The 23,577-nt window shown below is 42.6% G+C and overlaps 2 protein-coding genes across 4 annotated transcripts in view; one reads left to right on the plus strand and one right to left on the minus strand.

The window, feature by feature from the left end:
- Nucleotides 1-170: 170 nt before the first annotated feature.
- On the plus strand, nucleotides 171-15,109 carry LOC124065359 (regulator of G-protein signaling 22). Of its 2 annotated transcripts, XM_046400677.1 has the most exons (24): nucleotides 171-290; nucleotides 385-413; nucleotides 543-605; nucleotides 705-887; nucleotides 1,004-1,089; nucleotides 1,597-1,778; nucleotides 1,877-2,618; nucleotides 2,829-2,990; nucleotides 3,876-4,056; nucleotides 4,371-4,493; nucleotides 4,686-4,787; nucleotides 5,989-6,183; nucleotides 6,839-6,928; nucleotides 7,347-7,534; nucleotides 8,301-8,463; nucleotides 10,075-10,239; nucleotides 11,489-11,557; nucleotides 12,141-12,299; nucleotides 13,077-13,256; nucleotides 13,344-13,517; nucleotides 13,592-13,729; nucleotides 14,038-14,137; nucleotides 14,770-14,877; nucleotides 14,963-15,109. In XM_046400677.1, exons 1-24 carry the CDS (start codon nucleotides 269-271, stop codon nucleotides 14,989-14,991), a joined length of 3,633 nt encoding a protein of 1,210 aa, XP_046256633.1. In that variant the 5' UTR covers nucleotides 171-268; the 3' UTR covers nucleotides 14,992-15,109. The 2 variants fall into 2 exon arrangements, 1 of the variants encoding a protein (XP_046256633.1); XR_006844395.1 differs by lacking the exon at nucleotides 14,963-15,109 and having other exon boundaries at nucleotides 14,006-14,137; nucleotides 14,770-14,804.
- Nucleotides 15,110-15,223: 114 nt separating this feature from the next.
- Nucleotides 15,224-23,577, minus strand: part of LOC124065358 (vacuolar protein sorting-associated protein 13B-like) — a 308,396-nt gene continuing 300,042 nt past the window's right edge. For both annotated transcript variants that reach the window (XM_046400672.1, XM_046400674.1), the window contains 7 exons: nucleotides 21,788-21,964; nucleotides 21,069-21,239; nucleotides 20,248-20,424; nucleotides 18,655-18,757; nucleotides 16,976-17,144; nucleotides 16,728-16,808; nucleotides 15,224-16,292 (listed from right to left, as the gene is read on the minus strand). In XM_046400672.1, the coding sequence (XP_046256628.1) occupies nucleotides 16,044-16,292; nucleotides 16,728-16,808; nucleotides 16,976-17,144; nucleotides 18,655-18,757; nucleotides 20,248-20,424; nucleotides 21,069-21,239; nucleotides 21,788-21,964 (1,127 nt within the window). In that variant the 3' untranslated portion in view covers nucleotides 15,224-16,043. The remainder of the gene's footprint in view (nucleotides 16,293-16,727; nucleotides 16,809-16,975; nucleotides 17,145-18,654; nucleotides 18,758-20,247; nucleotides 20,425-21,068; nucleotides 21,240-21,787; nucleotides 21,965-23,577) is intronic.

The raw sequence follows: 23,577 nt of genomic DNA on the forward strand, positions 1-23,577 counted from the left end.
ATTAGACAGTAGCAATAATGTAATTCTGTGAATAATTTAGAATGAAGTTTTGTGTCTCTCACTGCAGGAAGAAACACAACCCTGTATTCGTTTCTTTCTGGCCTTCCCTGGTTAAACTTTTACCGCCCCCTGTGTTTTGAAAGTGAGGCCACTTCCATAGCAACCTGCAGTGTGTCTGTAATTACACTGAGAGCTTTCTGGCTTACTTGACTTCATGGGCAGCCAGTTTAAACGTACTGTGCAGGAATTTGTATTTTTAAAGTGAACAATGTGTGGAATCATTTCAGCAGGTAAGAGTTGTACTGTCAAACTTACATTTACTTGTTTAGGATTTTGGAGCTAATGTTGGTTTTGTAACTTGTGCTTTTTTTTTTTCATGTTAAGAGTTTCCCCATCTTACAGCCGGCAATTTTGTAAGTACAAGTTTGAATTGACATTTTATGACTTTTTCGATATGGCAGCATTTTGGATTTAGCAGAATTTCAGAAGTTTTCCCCTCTCAGTGGATGCTCCTTCATGTAATAATGTTTGTCAACATGCAGGAGAAGTCTCTGGCCTCTGATGATGTTTTGGCTCACTTCTTCAATGATTTCTTAAGTCTGCCGGTAAAGTAATCCTACTGTATAGATGCGCTCTTTTTTTAAAAAACAAAAAAACAAAATAAAACTCTTAAACCCTTCTTTGACGCTCACATCTTTTTCCAGTCTTTCCCAGAGTGTTTGCTGTACAACCAGGAGACTGGGCTATTTGAGGTGGTGAGTGGGGCAGCTGAGTGTGTGTCCAGAAGAATCAGATCAGTCCTACATCACAGCAAATCTCAAATGCTTACTGGTGACCCTGCAGTGCTGGCCAGAAGCCCCCGAGTAGACAATCGTTACTCTGTCTATGTAAGTAATAAATAGTTCCCTTTATGTTGGACATATTTGGTTCTCAAGATGAGCAAAAGTGTGCACTGTGGTTTCAGTGGGCTGACTTGAGGAATCTGTCTCCCTGACATTTGCAGTGTCTGGACAGGCAGGAAGGAATTCAGTGGATCATGAAAGAGAGGTTGCCCCTTTTCCTTCAGAGTGATTTCTACAGTGAATACAGGTGCTACGAGTGCTGGCTGTTCTTTGATCTTTATGTACAAAACAAATGTAGTTTACCTCCTATATTCTGCATTGTTGTTTAAATCACAGTATTACAGTAAAATCAGTTTCTTCAGTCACCTGTGACTTTAACACATATTATGATCTTCATCTTCAAAGAGTGCTTTAGTGAGCGACTGAGTGTTAATCTTTAGCAGGAAAATGCAGCACACTGTGGTTATTGTGTAGCTTCTAGGAACAGTTGTGATTATGTTCAGGGCTGTTGCCCCACTGCCTTCTGTTTCAGTCTGCCTAATTTCTTACACAACTTGTGAGAAGCCCACAGGCCACATGACTGGCCTGCACAGATTAGATGACTGACTCCCATTTATTTGCAACCTACACACAGAAGCAGTGAGAGAGAAATGACAAGAGCTGTTGATTTTGTAAATTTAATTTCTCATCAAATGAGAACCATCTGCTTCCGTATTCTGTGACTGGATTCTGTTTTTTTCCCTGTCATTCTCAGACTAGCCAAGCTGTTTCAGCAGGAACTAAACCACTGCATCCAAAGGAGGAGAGGCAGCATGAGTCGAACCCCCCTGTCAGCCCCACAACTGCATTATTCCACCCAATCAGACAAGGGAAGTAACAACTCATTGAGGGTCTTGACATGCTTGCGTTCTCTAGAGAACATATCAGCAAAACAAGGTATATATACTGGTGTGTGTATCATTTACACATCTCTATGTGCCTGTTGAAGCCAATTTATGAAGACAAAGGTTCTTATATTCTTTCATTACTGTTAGGATCTGTGAGGATTCATGCTACATGTCTACCCTCTGGTCACAAGGAACGTATGAGCACTAAATACTGTGAATCACCCAGATGTTCCTCCAGCTTTTCCGAGGCAGAGAACCCATCTATTTCCTCTGTGTGCTCCTCATGTCTCTCCTCCAAGAACCTTAGATGTGAGAAAACCCAGCAACTCCAGAGCTCGCCAATAACGCCATCAACTGGCAACTCGGAGGATGAACATCCGAAGCAGCCCAGCAGTCAGAATTATGAGTCCTCTGAACTACAGCTGGAGTGCCTTGCTGCTGAAGTGGTGAAACAAGTGCTTAACAATGCACTGAACCTTATGGATGGTCAGAGCCAGGCAAAGACCCCTGGCTGTTTCAACAGTTCAGGAGACCAGACAAATAGTACCAGCGTGGAGAAATCCTGTGAATGTAAAGTTTGTTGGCATTCCGTTGACGGGCGTCAAGAAAGATTGGAGGGGAACAACGGAAAAGTTCAAGAAGGCAAGCGAGGGAGTGGTGTAGAAGAAAACACAGAATGGTTCAAGAAGAATTGGGAGGTGGGGCGCAGGGCCACAGAGCAGAAAAATGTCCTTGATCATTGTTGCCATGGTATTTGTTGCCATGGCAACGGGCCAGGCTTAGATGAGTTCAAGGAGTTTTTGCGAGGAACGCCAGGAGAGAAGCTGCTTAATCTCTGGATGGATATAGAGAGACTGAAAGCTACACAGAACAGAGAGCGAAAGAACAGGTATGACGAAACACACCTTCTGTTCTGCTGAACTTAACTTCTTCACACTGTTTACACAAAGGCTAAAAACATCTGTCATGGTTTGATATTGAACTCATAACACCACATTGACAACTGCAGCTATGAAACAAACAACTTTCTTTTTTTTTTCAATGTATTGATACACCTGACTGAACTACCAAATGTAATGTAATCGAGTATGTTGATCAGGCAATTAGTCTTAATGAGGAGCTGGTACCTGCTGAGCAGCAGCCAGAGCAGTCTAAATGCAGAGCTGCTCTCCAGACTGGGACTCACTACCTCCCCCTGCTGGACAGAGGAGAAACTGCACTCAGTCCAGCCTTTTCTCACCGAGTCCCTTCTCTGCTACTGGTGAGATTCACAGTCTACGGTATTCAGATTTCCTAATGTTGATATAAACTATATTTATATGTGCTGTTTCTTTTTTCATTTTTAATTTCTACCAGGAAATTATTGCAGTCTATCACTTAGCAATAAACATCTCTGCGTAGCTCTGTGTATGAATTTCACTCAAAGGAGACATGAATAAATAAAGAAAAACCAAAGAAACAACAATAACAACAAACCTAATTTAACTGAAAAATCTCAACACAATTAAAAAAAAATAAAAGACACAATGCAGAGCAATTTTATGTTTTAGCTGTCCACAGTGACCATATATCCTTAAAAATGTCCATTTTTAGCTGTAGTTTAGCTGTGACCTTTTCCATAATGAACGCTTCATTTTCCTCCTGTTGTTTTAGGTTCGGCCATTGAAAACTATAACAGTCCTATGGCTGAAACGCCATAGGACTGTTATAGTTTTCTTGGCAAATGAAACTAGGGCTTTAAATAAATACATTTTCTTTTTCACCATTTGATTTCCAACAGGGATCCCTAACATGAATACATTTGGATCAAGGTTTAATTTTGTATCAAAGATTAGTTCTATTTTTACCATGCAGTACTCCTGCAGACTTGGACAAGTCCATAATATATGTTGGCTCCAACCCCTCAACATAATCTCAGTATGTGTGCAGTTTCTTTTAATACATTTTCATGTCTCCATAACATATTATGAGCTACTCTTGTTATAGCTTGCATATACTCTGTTGTGTTTACATCTTTTGTCATGTACTATGTGTTCTATCCTGCATCAGCAGGTGCTATATCCAGGTTCCTGTTCAGAAATGTAGCCTTCATAGTTAAGTCTTTGTATAAACGTCCTTGGTAACTCGCGCTCCCTTTGCCCCACAGGGCTCCTCGATTCTGGACGTCCCGGTGTGTTCAGGAAAACTGTGATGGCTCCTCTTATGTATCGCTGTGGACAGATTGCTGCGTTCGCCCCCTGTCAGGCACACAGTCGCACCATGGCTCTATAACCCCGCCTCCCCTCCACCCTGACGCCTGTCAGTCACCCCATGCTGTCCATCCACAGGTAGGAGCATTCGAATATGACACCACTTGGTGCATTCAAATCCTGAGGTTGCGAGGAGAGCTCCCAAATCGAGCAGTTAATTGTCCTTTCCACTGTGACGTTTTCATTGCTGTAGTTTCACGTAGAGGTGAAATGATTAGTGGATCAATCATTTGGTAATCAACGAAAAATCAGGATACAAAAATGCCAATGTTTGTTTCCAGCTTCTCCATTGAGGATTTGCTTTTTTATATCATTTTCACTGTTACATTTTTTAATAAATTGTTCTGTTCATTGTGTTAAATGCTTTCTCTTCTGTTTATGTATTTTCTCAGTTATATTGCAGCAGAAGTCAGTTACTGGGCAGCAGAAGAATGGAAAAGATGCTCCAGGCTCTCAGTGTTGAGTCACATGCTGGCTTCTACTTAACAAACTTCTGTGAACAATCTGGAAACCAGGTACAATAGCAGTGACTGGATTGTTTGCACTTTTATTCCATATAGTCCATCGCATTTAATCATGATCTCATATTTAACTGTAACTGTTATAATGTAGAGCATCTTAGGTGTATACTGTATAGTGTTTTTTTTTTCCAATTTGATGTGATATACACAGTCTGTGGCAATTACTGATGTTTTTTTTGGTTTCAGCTGTGGGAGAATGCAGTTAACTTTTGGAGTGACCTGCAGCACTACCATGAGCTGTTCTGTCAGGACGGCCTGGACCCCTACAGAGTACAGAGAGAAGCTCAGGTCAGCACATATGCACACAAGCTCAAGGCCAAAGTTGTTCTGCTCCTGCTTTCATCTCACACTGATCAGCTAAAACTAATAATTTAAAAAAAAAATCCCTCCAACCCTGCTATTTTGAAATAATATCAGGAAAATCCAAATAAAGGAGAAGGGAGCAACAATCGATAAATGCAGTGCGTGTCATTTTGTCGATTTTAATTTGAGTCTGAGCGCATTTGATAAGATGTGTCTGCTTGGCATCTGAGCAGGATTTTTTCTGTCACAAAAAGTCCTGTTATGACAACTTCATTTTACTTTTACCAAAAATAGCAGCATGCTATTCCAAACAATAAATTGTTTCTGATTTCACGATCTTTGTCTAAGGCTTCTTAAGTCAAGTTTTGCTGCCAAGGACAACTGTGCAACATCAAACTAAATTCAAGTAATAAAAAAATGGTACATTTGCATAACTCATGTTTTCCGTGGAACAAGAAGTTACAGCTAATTCAAAACTTAAAGAATGTTTCATACAGAGCAATGCAATATCCAGAGAGATAAAGGGGCCTCTTTTAGAAAGGAATCCAGGAAACAGTATGACTCATGATAAATTTGCAGAGAACAAATGTATTAATGCATGAAAGGCAACCACTAATAAAATAAAAAATGATCAAAAGGCAATGAAACAGAGACTGAATTTTCAATTTTCAGTCTTCTGTTGCCCTCCGCTTTACACACGCACACACCTGCTGTTGTTTGCGTTGTTTGCGTGCTCTCTTGGCCTGCCACTCCCGTTCTCCCCTCTGCCTCCCTCTGCCCTCTTTACCCCTCACTAAGTGGAGAGATTTAAACGCCCATAAAAACAAGTGAGTCAGACCCCCTCAGCTCTGAGCCAGTGCAGTCACCCAGAACCACCCCGTCTGACTACAGCTGGACCAGGGAGGAAAGCTGATCGCTCCGGTCCAGAATACTTCACAGTGAAATCCATTTTCCTTCAGTTAACCTTTAGTTCACCAAAGGAATGACATTTAGTTGATCTTTCCATAGTGCCTTGGCCAAGAGGGTTAAATGATTGACTTTTATGTGGTGTGATGGCAGCGGTGATGAGAGATAGTGAATATTGTATAAAAGAGCCCTGAACAATGGTGATGATGGAGGTGATGGCGGTTTTGAGGAGAAATGTTTCTGAAAGTGATGACATTTTTATATTCTCATCTCTTCTCAGCTCCTTTACTCTACCTACATCTTCGGCTCTGCCAGGAGCAGCATTGGTGTCGATGAGGAGATCAGAGGGGACGTCTACGACCGAATGATGCCTGCTTTTGAGGAGCTGTTTGACAAGGTTGAGGAACACACCCTGAACCTCCTGCTGGAGCCATGGACGTTGCTGGTCAGCAGGGACAAAGAGTCCTTTCAGAAGGTAACCACAGTTTAAGTAACTTGCATTTTATCTGGAGAAAGTGGAGCTCTTTTAGTGAAACCACAGTTCAGTTGGCACAGACTGATTAGAAAATTTGCACTTCAAGTGAATAGACTTCCTAGTTTTGACAAGAATTTGCCCAACTGGAGTGATGTGCAACACACACCCACACACCATATTGGAACCCATTTAAAAAAGGATTTCTCACACAAAATGCACAATGACATGTCGAATATTTATGTTGGTGCATGTATAAATATTGTAAAGATCAAATTAATTAGAGTTAATAGCTTGAGTCTGAGGTTAAGTGCAGTTCTGTGCATGTTTGGCTTTAGGGATGCAACCAAGGATTTTGTCTCATTCAGTTATTTGTTTTATAAAAAAAAAAAAGCACACATCACAAAGTCCTAGAGCACAAGGTGAAGTCATTAAGAAGAAAAACAACTGAAACCCACACATATTCAATTTAATGTAATGTGAGACCAAGAAAACAAAACAAAAAAAATCTCAGGTCTGAGAACCTCTGACCACATAATGTCTGGCTTCACTGCTTCAGAAATGACTTAAATGATTCATCACTTGATTTGAAAAGTGAAAAAAAAAAAGGATTACTCAACTAATCGTTGCCGCCATAAGACTTTATGTGTGTATCCAGGTGTGTGTGCAGGAGGTGGTGCGCTGCGTCGACAGTCAGGAGTACAGGGAGCTCCAGAGTCTGTACGAGGAATCAGAGCGGCTGAAACAGGTCAGCCAGCATCCACGAGTTAGTTCACTGATTTATAAAATGTTGGTGCTCATTTATTAGCCAATAAACACACACCTGTGAGCATAAAAGAGCTAATGTAAACAAACAATGATGTGAAAATGACCTCTTTTCGGTATTTATGTATTGCTTGGTAACAGCGATGTTATCTGCTGTTCCAAGATTATATTACTTGGCATAAACGTGCCATTTGCACTGGTGTTGCACTGCTGTTATACAGGAGACATGATCCATTTCACTCTGTGCTTTACAGTGACTTTAGTACATCTGACAGGCCTAATGTGATGTGGAAAAATCACCACTAAGAGTTTAATACCACACCTTATTTTTTTCTTTCCTGCTCCACCTCTCCATTTCCATCACTTATTCTCTCCCTCTGGCTGCTGTATCTCCTCTACAGGGGGAGCAGTGTGGGTCCATGCCATTCCCCTCTTCTGTTGCACCTTCCTCCCTCTCGAGGGGCCCACGTGTACCCGACTCTTGGTCCAAAATCTCTCCAAATTACCAGGGATATCGTCTAGGTTCCTTACTTCGTCACCGCCATGAGATCAGGCACTTTATGTCCTTCCTACAGAATCAAGATGCCAGGTGAGATATATAACCACACACTTTTTATATAAGATATATCCTTAAATGTCTTTAAATATATATGCGCTCCACTTTTATATATAAAAGTATAGACAGAAGTATAGACAGAAGTATTGGGACACCTGACCATTACACCAACAGGGACTGTAATTACATCACATTCTAAATACTCAGACAGCTATGCAGCTATAACAGCTTCCACTCTTCTCTGAAGGCTTTCCACAAGATTTTGTTTCTGTGGAAATTTTTGCCCATTCATGCAGTACAGCTCTTGTGAGGTCAGGCACTGATGTTGGACCAAAAGGCCTGGCTCACAATCTCCGTTCCAGTTTATCCCAAAGGTGTTTGATGGGGTTGAGGTCAGGACTCTGTGTGGGCCAGTCAAGTTCTTCCACACCAAACTCATCCAGCCATGTCTTTGCTCTTTGCACTGGGACACAGTCATGCTGGAATAGAAAAGGAACTTCCCCAAACTGTTGCCACAAAGTTGGAAGCATAGCATTGTCCAAAATGTCGTGATATGCTGAAACATTAAGATTCTCCTTCACTGAAAGTAAGGGGCCCAACCTCTGAAAAAACATCCCCATAAAGAAGTGTGTCTGGATACTTTTTTCTATATAGTGTACATGCAATAGATTTTTCACATTTCCTGCAAATGTGCATCATATTCATATTAAACCGAACAGGCTGTTGCTTACAGGGTGAATACAATGCACTGAAGTTAATGTGAAAATAACATGATTGTTCTGATTCTGTTTCTGCTCAGTATCCATCTGACTTGCTGGTTGGATCTGGAGCAGTACAGGAGGACTCCTCAGAAGGACAAAGTTGTCAGACGGGAGAGGTCATCTCATATTGCAACCAAATACCTCAACAGGAAGTACTTCTTTGGCTCTGACAGCCCTGCCTCAATAGAACAACAGAATGATGTATGTGACATTGTTTAAAAAAGCTTTCAGTATTATTAGCAAATGTTCCCATTTTGATGTAGTCACAGCTCCACTGAAATTGAATTACTGTCAGATTTCTGGGAAAGCATTAGATAGACAGGGGCAGAAACATGGTGCCCATGACATGACAAAGCCTTGACGGGGATCTTAGCTCCATCTGCGGCTCAACATTCAGATGCGATAAACAGGGGCTGCCGCGGCTCTCACTTAACTTCCCATCTTCCCTCTTTGGTATCCTGCAGACTTCACGCTGACAGCTCTGACAGCAGGGTGTCGGTGGGAAACTGGGGATGTGAAGACATGGTTTGGCTTCAGAAAGACAAAGAAGATCAGCTCCAGTAACAATGACAGTAGAAATCTCTCCTGACATTTATAGTCTGAGATTAGGTTTCTGGATGCTAGGATTACTGCAGGAGAGCATGCTGTGCAGAGTTAGGATGACTAGATCAGCCTTATTTTCTGTTTTAGGACTGGGGATGGCCTCTGTGTTCGAGGTTCCCACACTTCTTTGAAAATTTGTGAACATTTATTTTAGAAAAAACAAAACAAAACAAATTGTTGTAATTTCTAAAGTTTGAGCCAGAAGAAGTTGAAGTTGTGTTAATAAGTTGATAATGCATTTATAAGATTTGTCTGGTGGTGTTTTGTAAACACACCGTTCAAGCTCCAATCGACGAAAAAGAGTGGGCGACCTGGGAATGAGACTTGAAGGGGCCTATATTAGCTCCTCTCTCCTTTCTAAGCCATCGTGTTGGCTAACCTCGCAGTCACCGCCAAACTGACTGGCTGACAGCTAGCTGAGGTTTCATCTGATTGGCCAGATTTTTGCACGCTGAGTGTGAATGCGTGGTCTGGGTAGATAAAATCATTTTTCATTGCATTTCAGGCAGTTTTTTTTGCAATGCGTTGTTTTATGCAAGTTCATATTGCGACAAAGATGAAAATGTATCAGTCAGCACTGCTCTGGTACGTGACCTTTGTCATTTGTCATCCTCATCTCATAAATGCCACCAAAATAATGATTCTAACTGTGCATTTGAATGTGGATGCCAATTCTAGTGCTTCTAACTCTAGGTTTGGGTCTGGCTGCCGCTTTTGCATCTCAGCGTTGGTTCTTGTCTGCGTGAGCGATGTAGAGAGACTGACAGCTTTACAGCTTTGGCCCTTCGCTCGTTCAATCACTCAGTCATCCAGTCACAGATTGGCCTCCTTTCATCTTACTGACTCCCGCTCCAATGCCACGACTGGTTCTCATTTCTGTGGGGTGTGTGTGAGTGTATGTGTGCATGCATGCCTGTGAGCGTGCAAAATGAGATGAGAGAAAATATAAAGGAGATATAAATACAGCCAGATCGTTGTATGAAGACAGAAAGCAGACGCGAGATGAAGAGAACAGAGGGATTGTGGAAATGATGAAGAGCACAGCAGGAGGCAGTTTTCTTTGTTTTTTCCACCTCCTCATATGTTCTTCATGTTGTTTTATACAAATCTACAGACATGTCCTCTTTAGCATTCAAATCAAACACATGCAGCCATCTGCCCCTACTGTGTGACTGTGTTGTGCTTGTGTCTTTGTGTGTGTGTGTTCAGATACTGCGTCTGGCAGGTGGACTGGAGCGTCTGAGGCTGGAATGTCTCTCGAACCCAGTCGTCACGGAGATCCAGGACATTGTCAAGAGTCACATTGAGAAAAAATGGCTGCCTCTGTTCCTGTCCACTGCTGAGTTCACAGAGCGACAGAAACGGCAACCAAAGGTGGAAATCCTGATTCTGAACCGTGACGTGACTAAACGGTCATCTCTGAAAAGTTACCTTATGCGCATAAAGAAATAGCTTGACATTTTGGGAAATAGTCTCATACACCTTCTTGCTTAGAAATGAGAAGATGAGGACAAGACTGGAAAAAGTAAAATGGCTTGCCTGACTCTGTCCAAAGATAACAAAAACTGTCTACTGAGTTTAAAATGACAAGTTGAGTTTTAAGGAGGGGTTTTATGCCAGATTCTGAGCAGCTGCCAGGAAACCAGAAAAGACTTTAGTCTCAGTTCTGACACTTTGGTTTTAGTAGAGATTGCACAAACAAGATATAACGTGTTAATTAGTGAACTTTACAGATGCTGGAAGGTGGATATAGTTAGGATAGCCGTTTCCAGTCTTTATGCTAAGCTAAACCGACTGGCTGCTGGATGATACCTTATGTTTAATGGACAGACCTGAGAATAATGTCAGGTTCCTCATCTCAGCAAGAAATGGAGGATTTGTGCTGCCACCACTTCAGTTGGAAAAGCATTTAAATTATGTGCAGAAAAAAACATGTATTTACTTATATTTACACTATTTATGATCATAGAATTCAAAAAGTGGAAGAAATTTGTGCCTCTAGGCAACGCTGACTTGCATAGCAGTATTAATTGTACTTGGCATACTGTAGTAACATTTGATTCCTGTTCTATAATGGCTTGAGAGTGGACAGAGATAAGAAGCCAGACGCACATTAGTGGCTCTGCTATGTGAGAAACCACTAAACGCTGTCACCGTGAAGTCGCTCTCTCAGGTTGCCTCGTCAGGTGGTAACACACAAACCAACAGATTCCGCTGCTTTGCCTCATTATGTTATCAAGTTTACTATGTTTGGTCACATGGATCCTCTCATTACTTAATGAGACGTAGTTTAGAGTTACACTTTGGAGGAGGAGATGGGTTTAAAGACAGTGAGGAGGTAGACAGAGGAGGCTGGGGGTGAGTGACAAGGGTGACATCAGAGAGTTTAAGATCTCTCTTAGAGAAGATTGGAGGAAATGAAAACTGAGGGAAGGTTAGAGGTAAAACAGGGGAGAGAGCTTTAGTTACTGCCAGTTACAAAGAGCAGCAGAGTGCAGAGGAAAGAGGTTTGAGAGGTGTTCAGTGTCTCTGCTAAACCTAGTTTACTCAGTTTCTGACTTTTGACCCATGTGTGTGTTTGTGCGTGTATGTGTCTGTGTGCGTGCCTGCGCGTGTGTGGTAGCCCCAAGCAGCAGACAGGCTCTCACAGCACGTCTACCATCGACGCAGAACGCGGAGAGAAGCCTGGAAGGTAAGGAGAAATCCTCTGGGGAAGCTGGGTATTTTGAATGGAGAGAAATAAGGCATTTCCTGGCCTGAAAGCATGTGTGATTTAGTTCATGACTTGGCTTCAAGCACTGGCTTTGTCAAACACCATTTTGGCCTTGTGGTTAGTTTTCCCAAATTGGATCCAGGATAAATAAGATTAAAGCATCAGCATTACTAACCTTCCTTTAATAGAGTTTGGATTGTTTTCCGCGCAGCTCAGCTCCATAGCAGAACAGATATAAAACATGAACATTTCACTTTGTAAGCAGGATGATTGCAGGAAGGAGTTTCCATACATGATTGTGACTCTCATCTTTATGAACATTATCTCATCGTTGGCACTGAATAAAGGAGTATCATTATCTCAGTTTTCTGTGAGCTTAGACTGTAGCTCATAGGTCACAGATCATCTTTACTGCTGTTGTTCAGGACTGCGCTGTACTGTGTCTTCTCCTGCTGCACATATATAACGTATAATGTTTTATTATGTTTATACACAAGAATTTTGCTCTCCTGAAGGTGTTGTCCTTTAAAATCCAACATGTCTATGTGGTGTGTCCCTGCAGTCCGAGGGCTTGTGGATGAGTTCCTCTAAAGAGATCCTGCTGTTTCGACGGATCCTACTCAACCCTGTCACTTGTATGCAGTTCCAGCACTTTGTCTCTCTGAAGGGGAACTTCCTAGAAAATGACGTGCTCTTCTGGCTGGAGGTGCAGAGATACAAGGTAACGAGCTGCAAGCTAACGAACACCTGGAGGTTGACATTCTCATCTTACCCGTGTCCCTCCAATATTAACTAAAAGAAATCGAAATGATCGAAGAAACAATTTAAGTCAGCCTCTTTAAAAAAATGCTTGTTGTTTATGTAAGTTTACACCGAGTTAATGAGAACAGACTCTATATTTATGTCTTAAATAGTGTGTAGGAGATTTTTTACAGGTACATTGTGCATGTTTTAAAATCTGCTGTTTACTAATCCTATCATAACACTCAACCTTAAAGCAGCGGAAAACTTTATATTTCAGTATAAAAGTACGAATTAACGACTAAATCTGCAATAATCAATGTTGTAGTTAAACTATTAAACTAACTATTACCACTCAAACTCCACCAGGAGCCGTGGCTGTGATTTGATCAGATCTGACTCACAGTGGTCAAGAAGCATAGGCATACAGTCACATGAGATTTTGATTCACATGTCACTACATAAAACCAGAAGTACGTGAAGCCAGTGAGAAGAGCATGCAGAAAAACACAAATGCAGAAGCCTTTGAGAAATAAGGAAAACTATTAGAACATTGGCAGAAAACAGTGTGCAGATTGAGAAAATACGTCTTCAGGGCCTTTAACCTCCTGAACATGTCTTATCTCATGGAAATAGCTCATTTTTCATATCTGGAACACAACTCGGTTCCAGTGATATTTCAGGAGCAGTGGGAACTTAGAATCGCTTCTTACCACACATGTCGTTTCCCATGTGTCCCCTCTTTGGCTGCATTCAGGACCTCTGTCATTCCCATAGCGATGAGGCCACCATCCAGCAGAAGATCTCCACCATCATTAACTGCTTTATCAACTCCTCCATGCCCCCCGCCCTGCAGATAGACATCCCTCCCGAACAGGCCCAGCACATTCTGGAGAAACGTCATGAGTTGGGCCCGTACGTCTTCAGAGAGGCGCAGGTAGTGTGTGTCTTGTTTATGTTTAAGTATGGTGTGTGTGTGCTGTATTTCTTCTGGTGTGTTCGCGCTTCCTCTCTGTGTATGTAGATGTCGGTGTTCAGTGAATTGCTGAAGTTCTGGCCCGAGTTTCAAGAGCTGAGCAGCAGCACGCAAGAGGAGCAACTCCTTCCTCTACTGCAGGAGGAACGAGTCAAACACAGAGCCAGAGTGCGGAGGCAGAGGAGGAGAGAAGAGGAGGAGGATGAGAGGAGGAGAGCTCAAGTGAGGATATGGTGAATACAGAGGGAATAAAGGGCGATTAGTGAGAGGTGTTCATACTGACCTCTTTTGTACAGGCAGAGCTGGAGAGACCAGACTCCACTTTTGGAGAGGAGGAAAACACAGATGATGAAGATGAAGAAGAACAAGAGGAAAGAAGTGAAAAAAGGCAGTTAAGGACACAGAGCAGTGTGCTGCTGACTCCCACACAGCCGGTAAGCAGCAGTCTGATGTGTAATGAGGAAACATTATGAGTGTGGAACTCAAGATATGTTTGTATAAAATATAGTACATGAAGGGAGCCAAACCATATTAAATCATTTACTTTGATAACTGTCCGAGAGCACAACATATTAAAGTAAAAAAAAAAACTGCAGTGATGAAGATAAATTCAATTACACCATGAAGTCCAAACAAGGCCTCATCAGATCCAACCACAGATGAAGGAGAAACTCAATCCTCTAATTGACCCGTTTTTTTAATCGTGTCAGATCTGACTGGATTTCTGGAAATGTTCCCTCAGTTGTCGTGGTCATACTCCAAGTACATGGCAGCTCTGAAGAGAGAGGAGGTGCTGCTGAGGAGACAGAGTCGGCTGGAAGCATCGTTCTCCACAGCCTCAGGTACACACACACACAAACACACACCTCTCTTTTGTCTCCCAGGGCTCAGTAAAAATTCCACATGCAGCCCTTTTGACTACTCGCTGCTACTAGACAGGCTAAATGCAGGAAACCATAACACTGAAATGACATTTAGCCATTCCCACGGTACATTTCCATGACTCTGATAGTACCTGGCAGGGGAAGCCAGAGCGCTGTGAAACAACCCCCTGCACATGTCAGAAGCGTCTCATTATGTAGAACTCGGGCCAAAACAGCCACTTCTGCCTGTCCATTAATTGTCAATGTTCTGTGTAGGAGTTAGTCCGAGCCCACAGTGCGTGGATGTGTAAATGAAGCGTGATGCTAACGCAGGACTTAGTCACAGCCCATACTGAATGAGGACCAACGGAAATGAAGCATAGTGCAAACTGTGTGTTAATGGGGCGCTACAAAGGACAAATGGTGTCAGGAACACAGATGGAGACCATCACTGATTCGTACACGTATGACAGATACGGAGATATGGTCCCTACAGTTGAGTTGGGAAGTGTTTTGTATAGTCTAAACATTAATGTAAGTGCATTCTTTAAGGCTACTTATTCACACAAACAGATTCTCTAACAATGTTTTATTCGACTGTCTTGCCGCAGACTCCACCTCTGACTGCAGTGTTAAGTCAGCAGGCAGTAAACTCAGCTGCCTGCAGTCCTCACGTCGCTCCTCCAGAACAGAGAGTAAAAAGTGCAACAGATATAACAGTAAGTGAAATAACATGCAAACACACACACACAAAGCAGTTCCTGTGCATAACGCACATAACTGGCTCCTCTTGTGTTCCTGCAGGGGGTGAAAGAGCCTGCAACATGAAATGAAAGCAATGTGTGTGAAGTGACCCAAACACATGACGGTGACTGAGGCTGTTATCAGAGCAGGGCGGGTGAAAAGTGAGAGCAGAGCTCGTACTGACACCTGGATGATGAGACTGGGTTTACACCTGATGCAAGAATGTTTTCTTAACCCGTGTGACAAACATCTACTATCTGTGTATGTGTAGATTCAGTACATAGTTCACACATATTTTCCAAAACTTAACTTAACCACACATCATTTTTAATGTTTTTATTCAAATGTTTTTCTATTAATATATTATCAATTTACATACATTAAAGGCATGAAATCTTACATAGAGCTCTGTGGTACAACAATATAAAAAGCAACAATAACAATGTGGTTGTATCACGAGGGGTTGGCATCGACATAACATTATAAAGATCAGTGTTATTGTCAAACAGGTATGTTACATCATCTATAAAATCATTTTGGTTGACAACTGGGATCTCTAGCGTCCATCAGCATGTATATTATATTGCACTTAGCATTGGCATGAGATGTAGTCACTACGTGGACAATGTAAACACCGAGAGCTTATTCCGCAGAGTGAACCATTACAGACTGTTGCGACAGAACTGTAACAGATCTGAGTGAGTGCCCGTGTTAGGCTCTGTGCACTTCTGTCTGCAACACTGGGGAGGGTTCACACTGCCTGAATGAGCTCTGATTTAAAATTGGAAGAGAGCACACTGTTGGTCCAAGAAGGTCTGAGGCAACTCTTTAGTGTTCACTACTAAATGTATGAAATGTCTGAATGTGTGTTTCTATGACTGACTCTTACCCCTCGGATTTTCTCTGTAGTTATGTAATGAATTTATTCTAATAAAAAAATACGTATTTCAAAGATGACTTCCAAGAGTTTCCCTCAGGGATGGATGAGCAGGGGGCTTACATTAATAAAATAAATTCTTATTTTACCTCAACAGATATGTTTTGCATAAATGGGTAGTTACCTTATCAGAGTATCCAAAGATTTTTTTTTTAAGGCTCAATTTAAACTGGAACAAAAGGTCCGTTTTTTTTGTGTGTGTTACTAGTGGAATCCAATGCGTAAGGCTTTATTCTTGACCATTGTGAACTTGCTGACAAACACCCTGGCGAAGGCGGGATCCACCAGGTAGCGGTAAGACTTGGTGACAGAGGGGGGTGGCTCGGCGAGCGTCACGGGGGGCTGCAGCTGGAGAGATGTAGCTGAGGGGGAAAGAAACTGAGAGGCACGCATCACGTAATCCACCAGCCGCCGATACTGCTGCTCCGACAGACGCTCGCGAACGCCGTCACCCTGAGGGAGGACAGACGGATGACTACCAGTACATCGGTCCTACTGAACCTAAATCTGCTGCAGGTGGTGTCCAATCATGTGCCATCAAGGACACATGGAGCGGTATGTAAATGTATGTTGTCATGCCAACCAACACTACAGCGGCTAAATTCATCTTCAACCAGACACAAAGAAATTAGTGAAAATTAGTCTTCTGATATGGATGTGGCCTGGACTTCAGAATAAAAATGGCTATTAAACAGTATCATAAAAAAACAAAAACACTATACCATCTCTCTTTAACTGTAGGGGCTCTCAACATATTCATGACCAGCCTGTGTAAGCAGTGTTTAAATTCAATACCGTTTGACCTCATCAGTGACTTCTGCATCAATATTATTATTTTGCACACCGCGACTCCCGTGCAGCTCCATTTCTTTCGGTTCAGACTCTCACCTCTGTGTCGCTGGCTACCGTCTGCTGCTGTAAGGTGAGCGTGAGCTGGCCCTGCTGTCCGGGTTCCTGCTGGCACTCAACCTACAGAGGACACAAGGTTTCACATTCATTTTCCAGTGCGTAGTGCTACACAGCAGTTCATTTGACTGTCACAGGAGCTGTTTTTTCCGCCACTCGGGTGAGATTTCTGTTGTGCGGAACACTTTTTTTTCTCCCCCCTTTTTCCCCTCCTGACTGCTGTCAATTACCTCTGTGATGGGGAAGGCCTGCTGCTGGGTGTCCTCACTGAGGCTGACCACAAACAGCACCTCAGAGGTGAGGAGCAGACAGCCAGCATGCTCCTGACCTGACCCGCTCACAATGGTCACCTCCAGGGCCATGTGGAGCTCCGGCCGGCCCAGAGACTGGAGCATCTTCCTGTGGTCACAAAGCAGAGAAAGCAGGTACGGTGCATGTTAGAAACAGTCCGGACATGCACATTAGAGGGACAGGTTTGGAAAATTTTACGTTTACATCTGATTAGATCTTACAAATAAAACCTTTGTAATTTTTTGCTTGCTGAGAAAATGTACTACAGGCAGCAATCACATTACTTCCCCTGTTTAGGCTTATGCTGATTATGTGCGTACATAGATATACACACTCTCCTCACTTCAGGTATACACTTTCCCTATAAACAAGACCACACAAAGAGCCCACCTAACCTCAACACACACACACACACACAAACAAGTGACCATACGTGTTTCTACACATCCTGCAATTTACATTTCTACATGCTCTCTACGCGGTTCCTATTACACACATGTTCAGTAGAGAAATATGTGTGCAGCAAAGAAGTCTTCAGTCATGTTTCTCTGACAGTGTGTTTACTTTGGAAGGCAGGTGTTCACATTGCAGAGCAGATGTTGAAGCAGGGACACTGGTTCTGTTCAGTGTTACTCTGCTCAAACACTCTGACCCCTCAAAGTGTCTGGGCTACCTGAAGTAGTAAAAATAATTGATGGATGTCTGATGGAAACCAGTCTGAATGCAACAGAGCATGAAGAAAACCGCAGGGGAGCATTATCTCAGCATTCTTATATTTTCATCTTCGTCTAACATTAGCACAACATACTGCTAACCCCTTGGGTGATGACAGCTCAAGTGGAATGTCCTAAAGAAATATTGTATCTAAAAGCTGGCCTTTTTCCTCATGGCAGTTGACAGTCAACACTGACTGCTATTAGAAGTAAATGTTTGATAGCTATGGAAACTAAACTAAATTGTGGAAAATTCATTAGAAAATGCCATAAATGCTTTTTCTACAGCTCCTGATAACCTTCTGGAGACAGAGGCCTCTTATAAAATTTTTATGATAATATTAAGTGTTCCACAGAGAGCATGCTGGAATCTTTGAAACGTTCAGATGTGATGCAGTGCCGTCAATGCAGCAGCGCTTCAAGCCATGTTTTTACAACACAGGACCCAAAGGTAACCTTCTGCTTGGCGCAACATGTGACCTTTGTAAACTGAGTCTCTGTCAACCTCCAAACCATTCCAGCACAAAAAAAGGAAGGTGTTCCTCCTTCATCTGATGGCACTGGGACACATCTCTGGATAGAATCACAGTTAAACAACAAGAACAATTTCTAGCTGGCGGCTTTGGCAGAGTGCTTATAAAAACCTTTTAACATGGCTCGATGAGAACAAGGGAGGGCAGGCTGGCTACCATGTGTGGGATCAAGGTCAAACATCTTTCCAGACTCCTTTTTTTTTTTGGAAAGTGGGTAATGAACCCTCCACAGCAAAGATGATGAGAGGTATGGCAGAGAGAAACAGCAGATCCTGGAGAGAGTCCAAGAAAAGCAAAGGCGAGAACACATGTCCCACTTCTAACGAATCGCTGGACAAAAGTTAAAGAAGGAGTCTGCAGGAAGAATCATACCAGACATATTTAAGGTGGCTGTTTGGGGCCTGAGCTGACTTTTCTTCTGTGGGCAGGTACAGTTGTTTAGGAAGCTGCCACAGTCCTGCTCCATGAAGGATCCCTGTCAGAGGACACACAAAGACAAAGACAAAGACAAGCATAACTGTCAGGGAGGTTTTGTCTTCTGTGTTTTTCTGTGTTGCGGCTTATGCACATGCATTTAATACAAGTACATCTAAGGACTGCTGCCAATCTCACTTAAATCTTTCTACAAACTGATAAATTAGACTTTTGGGAAAAGACAGTGCTAGTTAGTGTGCGCATGTGTCTTATTGTACAGTTCAAGCTCTGATTAAAAAAAAAAACAACAACAACACATGATTTAGTAGGCTGTGTGTGTACATGTCAGACTGAGTTCATAACCCATGTGCGTGTGGTCAGTTTCCCTTCATCCCACTCGAGCTGTCAGCAGAGCAGCAACAACAGCAGCAGCAGCAGCGGCGGCGGCGGCCCAGTGAAGTCATCAAGTAGTTAAAACAGAGCCATAAAGAACACAGTGATCCATAATAATGATGTCACTGCAGTGACACTCTGCAATGTCTGTGTTTGCATACGTGTGTGTGGGTATATCCACGTGTTTCATAAGACGAGATGGAGTGTGAGAATTTTGACACAAATCAATGCTGTTGATCTGAATATATTACCAGGAGACAGTTTGTGTGTGTGTGTGTGTGTGTTCTGCTGAGCTCAGAGGTTCAGGAGGATCACAGTCTTACCCCGGGGAGTCATTGCTCTGACACAGGGCTGTTAACCTTATTGGTAGTTTATGTGCTGTAGACCTGTTAGCGCCAACACACACCACCCTCTCATCCACTCCTCACCCCCCTCTCCACTTGCGTGTTTGTGCCTGTATGATTAGGCATATGAGTAGGCGGTCTTGTAGAAGCTCTCCTGGGTCCTGCACTACTGAAGTCCTGGTCTAATAAATACTGGGCTTTTAACTGGTGCCAACAGGTGCCAAGTGGAGAGAGTATCCATCCACTGATGGATTTATGATTTTCCTGACGCCCCGAATCTAATTCATCGTTATGTTTATCAGAATTTTGTTGCCTAAGGCTCCTAGGAAAGTTGTACACAAGAGCTATTTGTTGAGATGTGTTAAAGTTGAGACCAAATCTCTCTTTACACTTTAGTTAACTGCTGTGTGGCAGTGAGAAAAATGCTTGTGTGTTAAGGATGGACATTTTTCATTCTTTTGAAAATGCAATTTCAATGACATAAGGTTAAATTAACAAAAACATTTCACATGTTTAACATGTTCTGTGCCAAATGCTGTTAGTTTTCTACGGTCAAAGAAGTTGTTAAACATCAGAAGGTATCCAAATGGATCAGTCATGTTGGAGTTGTTCATAGAGATTATTTTGTTTTAATTTCCCAGTGTTTTGTGTATTTGTGAACCACAGGAGAATTATGGAGGCCAAACAAGACTAATCAGGCTTTAATGACCAGGACTTCATTCACTGCCACACAGTTTCCGAAACAGCCCTACAGAGGGCAAAAACCTGTTAAATTCATTTAACATGCTGTTATATTTTACTCTGCTAAACTCACCATATCCAGTCTGAGACACCAGCTCAGCTGCTCCTCCGATGGGCTTAGTGAAAACCCCCACAATGCCTTTCCCCACTCCAGAGATGACCCCTTTGGCTTTGCTACCAGCCGAGGTCTGCAGCTCCCAGCTCCTTTGAAAGTTCTGCATGGGTTGGTCAACGATGCCTGCTATTGCTCCTGTAAGTACAACAAAGTGAGACACAGGAACCAGAGTCAGACACACAGAATCCAAAGTGTTACAAATGGATTCATTTCTGCCCATTCATTTTATGCATGGGACCTCCACAGATGTTGTGATCGACAGGAATTATAATCCACTGTAACCCAGAGTGATGAGAGCAGCTGTTTGGCTTCACTGATGATATTCTCAGTGTGTCCTTGACTCTGATTTGAGACAGACTTGAGTTTTACTGCCCTCTGGGTGTTTATTGAGTCCCTGCTGTGCTGTCTCCATTGCTGTGTCTCATAGCTCTCTGTAATTGTGCACACCAAATTGTGAGTCTGCATCTAATTGAGTTAATGCCACTGAGCAGCACATGAAATGTGTGTACATACATATCAAGTGATATGTACGGGAAGAGCGATCAAGTATTAATACACAGTGGTACTAAAGCAAAATAAAAAATACATGTATTTAATGGGCCCTGCGATTGACTGGCGACTAGTCCAGGGTGAACCCTGCCTCTCGCCCGTAGTCAGCTGGGATAGGCTCCAGCTCCCCCGCGACCCTGACGGATAAGCGGTATAGAAAATGGATGGATGGATGGATGTATTTAATGCTAATTTTAAATATCTGATTACTTTTATTGATCCCCACTTACCTAACAAGCTAATGCCGAGCCGTGACAGCCCCTGCCTCAGCCCGTCCCCGAGGCTCTCTGGTAGATGGCGTCTCCACTCCTCCTGCCTGGTGTAGTGCTCTTCATCCAGAGACAGACGGTCCATGTTCCTGGCCAGGCTCGTCGCCAAGTTGGTAATGGATGTCAGCGTGCCTAGACACAAATGTGACAAATGTTCAAACTCAATGTTCAACGTTTGCAGTGACATTAGGAGCCCCGCTGGGAAGTGGAGAGGGGAGCTGCAGTGTCTCAAATTAATGAGTCGTTCCAAGATGGAAACAGGAAAGCTGCCTGAAAAGAAGTACTTCATGTTCAAAATGTATTTGTTTGGAGGATTAATGAAGTTTCTTACTTATAGATACTTCCTCAACCTCTGCATGTACAGAGACAGACAAATATTGAGGTATGCAGTGATTGCTGCTTGACTTTCTTAACAGACAATGATGAATCACATGCTGTGAGCCAAAAACCAAAGCTGTTCATCATACAGCTCAAAGTTTATTTAGTAAATGTTGCGCTAGCCATCACTGCCTGATGATGACCTAAACAGAAACAGTGTTTGTCAGATAATCTATGTGCTCTATCCCTCTTGGAGAAGTGAGCTGTTACACAATAGTTTGGTCCACAAGTACAAATGTGCAATCTGCAAAAAACATTTTTGTGCAGTAAAATGAATAAAATATGGTGAACAGCTGTGTAACCTTTTGAGATGTGTTTGACGAAGGAGGTGGTCCCTCTGGACACCCCGCTGACAAAGGCTCCAGGTCCACGGGTCAGACCTTCATACGGCAGCCGGAAGAAGTCGGACACTCCGTTACCGATGCTCCGCACTAGGCTGGCGGGACTGCCCAGGATCTCCAAAGATCCCACTACCCAACCTGTGACAGTCAAAAGATACCTGTCATGCCATAATCAGTGTAACGCTGTGAGATTTGCCTTTTTAATCTTGCTCTTTAATGTGTAGTAGCGGCTGTGAATAAACATTTTACAAACTATGTCCTCTGTGCAAACAGCCTGATTTCTGTTTTCTGCAGAGACTTTTCTCCTTCAGCTTGGCTTTACAAAAAGAACTTGGACTGGAAGCAAATATTTAAATAAATAAACTTTTAACTGTATTATTTTTGGAGGGAGCCATGATGATCTTAATACACAATAATAATAATAATACACAGTTTTCAGAGCATACTATATAATCCCACAGTAATTTTTTTAGACAGCTAAAATGAGTTTTGTATTCAAAAGAAATCAAAAGAAATACATCTGGAACACCTGCTCTGAAGAGAAACATTCCACATACAAGCCCCTTGAGTAAACTCACTTTCACTACCCTCTACTTGCCAAAAGCAGCTCGAGCTAGAGTGGGAGGCTCTCCCAATCTAAACATCTTGCAAAAGAACTTACAAAATGTTTTTACATCATGATTATATGTTTAACATCGTGTTCAGTCCATCTTCTCAGGTTCACGAACGCACGCACACAGACATATACGCTCCTGCATGAAATCATACATGTGCCACACTAAGATTTACAGCCTCCTACTATCTCACCTCTCTCATTCAACCATAAAGTCCCCTTCAGATGGCACGGCTCATTGATATTTATGCGCTGACAATTGCATCACAAAAATCAAATAGCCATTTCTTGAGACGCCAGACCTCGCTCTGCTTGTATTCTCCGTCAATTTGTGCTTGAATGATGGGCTCTAATGGTAGGAAACCAACTCCAGTGGGGCCTAGTGGTCGTTTCTGCTTCACATGCTCTCCCAGTTGTGGTTTTGGTAAAGCATAAAGTCCTGACAGGAGCTGATGTTTACAGGGCTGAGTCATGCTTTTAAACACACACACATACACATATACTGGAGTGTATGCATAGAGTATGTATGCCTTTTAATAATCCATATGTCTTTAAGTCTTTGCATGTGTGCGTGGATTTACGCCTGCGGGTGTACGTGTGATCATAGCACTGTACATCCCAGTACTAATCAGTCCCAGAATGCAATGCTTCCCGGTACCCCTCACTCCATGATGACTCAGGGTGAGGAGAAGGCAGCAAGGTGACATGTTGAAATACGAGCTGAAATGAGGGCCCTAACGAGAGACAGCGGGAAGGAAGTGTCCGAACAGAACTGTGATTTCTGATGTGCGTTAAATCAGAACATGTGTGGGGGCTTTGCCTAGACAGAAGGACAATGCAGCAGGGAGGTACAGGTCCTTTACAGGTCCTGATAAGTCAGACTTAGACCTGATCTGTAAAGCACTGCCAACAAAGTCATCAGTCAAACCCTATGGATAAATGGTAAATTATGAAAAAACAGAGAATCTAAATCTTTTTTTAGCCTTTGCTCATCCATAGTGTGCTTCCTGGAGCTCTGCAGTTTTACTGCCATTCATGCCACAAACCAATGGGAGCCCTTGGGTACAATCATTTCAAAACTCTTGATTTAGAATAAATGATGAAATTTCTCACTTGAGCACACATCCTGCTATTCTTA

Source organism: Scatophagus argus, chromosome 9, assembly GCF_020382885.2.
Source record: "Scatophagus argus isolate fScaArg1 chromosome 9, fScaArg1.pri, whole genome shotgun sequence".
Taxonomy (NCBI): Eukaryota; Metazoa; Chordata; class Actinopteri; family Scatophagidae; genus Scatophagus; species Scatophagus argus.